This window comes from Apis dorsata, unplaced genomic scaffold (genome assembly GCF_000469605.1).
Source record: "Apis dorsata unplaced genomic scaffold, Apis dorsata 1.3 scaffold_74, whole genome shotgun sequence".
In the NCBI taxonomy this organism is placed as follows: Eukaryota; Metazoa; Arthropoda; class Insecta; order Hymenoptera; family Apidae; genus Apis; species Apis dorsata.
The window spans coordinates 26,472-28,310 of NW_006263372.1; the positions used below are offsets into that span (position 1 = coordinate 26,472).

Consider the following 1,839-nt stretch of genomic DNA (forward strand, 5'->3'; position numbering starts at 1 on the left):
AAGAAAACTTTTCTATAAAAGAAAGCTTAAGATTTCGGTTGTAATGTTATTCTCAATCTTTATCGGTTTGGATAATTAAAAAAAAAAAAATTATAATGATAATATAATTAAGGAAACTTAAGAAATCATAATGGCATTACCTCTCTATTCAACTTCCATTTCGTTTAAAACTTAGAAATCACTTAGATAACTTTATACACGATCATTTATAACAATGTAAATCGTAATCATTGCATTAATATTTAACATATATATTCTTATATGTAATATATGTATATCTGTGTGTGGATGTCTTGTCTGATCTATTTCCTAATTTAATAATAAAACTATAATACTAAATTATGTTGGTACCACGCCTTTCCGAGATCAGAGTCTGTTTCTCATTTTACATTTTTTTTTTATGTTTTTATATATATATATTTTTATTCTTCTTCGTTTGGTACATACACTATATCTCCGACACTCATTTTTTTTCCAAATTTATTGTCGTCAATTTTAACTTAACTTTTATTATATCTCTTTTATTAAAACCCCGACGAATTCGATCGTTTGCAAGCAAATGACGGAATATTCATAAAATATATATACGATTATATCTGTTTCTCAATATAAAATTTACAATTTCGTCATCTGGAATGCGCTTCCTGCAGAAACCATAAGCAGGAAATTCTTTCCATGATACGTTAAAACACGCGTACCAATTATTTTTTTTTTTATTACAACTTTTCTCAGTTTTGAATCAAACTCAAGCTCGGGCTGGCCAGTACTTCTAATGTGTAAAGGTGTACATATGTTTGTGTATGTATGTGTGTATAATGTATTCACGTATTTGTGTTCCAAATTCTCTTTAAGGAGTTTCACAGAAAATGTTCGAAAATACAGAACAAAAGAAGACAAATTATAATTAAAAATTATAATTCAATTAAAAATCACGTATAAATCTCAAATTTGTAAATAAAAATATATTTATATAATAATCAAATCTCTCAATAGTCAAATATTTTCTATCATTAAAATAAACATTGAATGTAAAAACACATGACTTTATGTATTATTTTTTCCTTTTTTTCTTTTAATAACAGAACATTTTCAATGGAACCTTTATTACACATAGATGCAAAATGTATCTATGTATAGTAGATAGCGTGTTTACAATTATGTATTAACGCTTAACCCCATGAAGCGTTCAAAAAAGATATTCAAGATTATTAATCGTTTAAAATCGATTAAAAAAAGAAAAAAAAGGAAAGAGAAAATTAAATTATAGAAATTTACATTTACATATTTCATATACAAATCAATTAAAATCAAATTTTGTTAATCATTTAATATGTGATATAAATATCATATTTATTCTACATGTAAATACTATATTTATGTCCTTGATTAAGGATAAGAAGAATCTACAAAATAATATAAAAATGTGATATCACAATGATATAATTATAATGCTTCAAAGGGTTAACATTTTTGTGTGTAGATGTGTATATGCGCGTATGGATGATTTTTTTTTTATGTGATGGTAGGCACTGATGGGGGGTGGATGGCTGCATGGCGAGCAGGTTCAAGCAGGCTAGTCCTTGATCAATCTGTATATGTGATGTTGTGCACCGTGCTCGGACGTCGACACTTCAAACACGTATGCTGTACATAACAATGTTTCCTGCGTATCCCTGTTCGTTACAACCTGCAATTGAAAGAAAAGAGATAATTATAAATATTAAAATAATTTATAAAAAAATTTAAACAATTAAAATTAAAATAAAAAATTGAACGATCTTATTTAGATTATTAAAGATTTTTTAGAAATAAAAAGTTTCAAGTTAAAATTTAAAATTA

General features: G+C 25.9%; 1 protein-coding gene across 1 annotated transcript in view; it reads right to left on the reverse strand.

Annotated features, from left to right (window-relative positions):
- Window positions 1–125: 125 nt before the first annotated feature.
- LOC102679773 (protein scalloped) overlaps window positions 126–1,839 on the reverse strand; it is a 78,231-nt gene continuing 76,517 nt past the window's right edge. Inside the window, exon 9 of the mRNA XM_031508049.1 lies at window positions 126–1,687. Within this exon, the coding sequence (XP_031363909.1) occupies window positions 1,574–1,687 (114 nt within the window). The 3' untranslated portion in view covers window positions 126–1,573. The remainder of the gene's footprint in view (window positions 1,688–1,839) is intronic.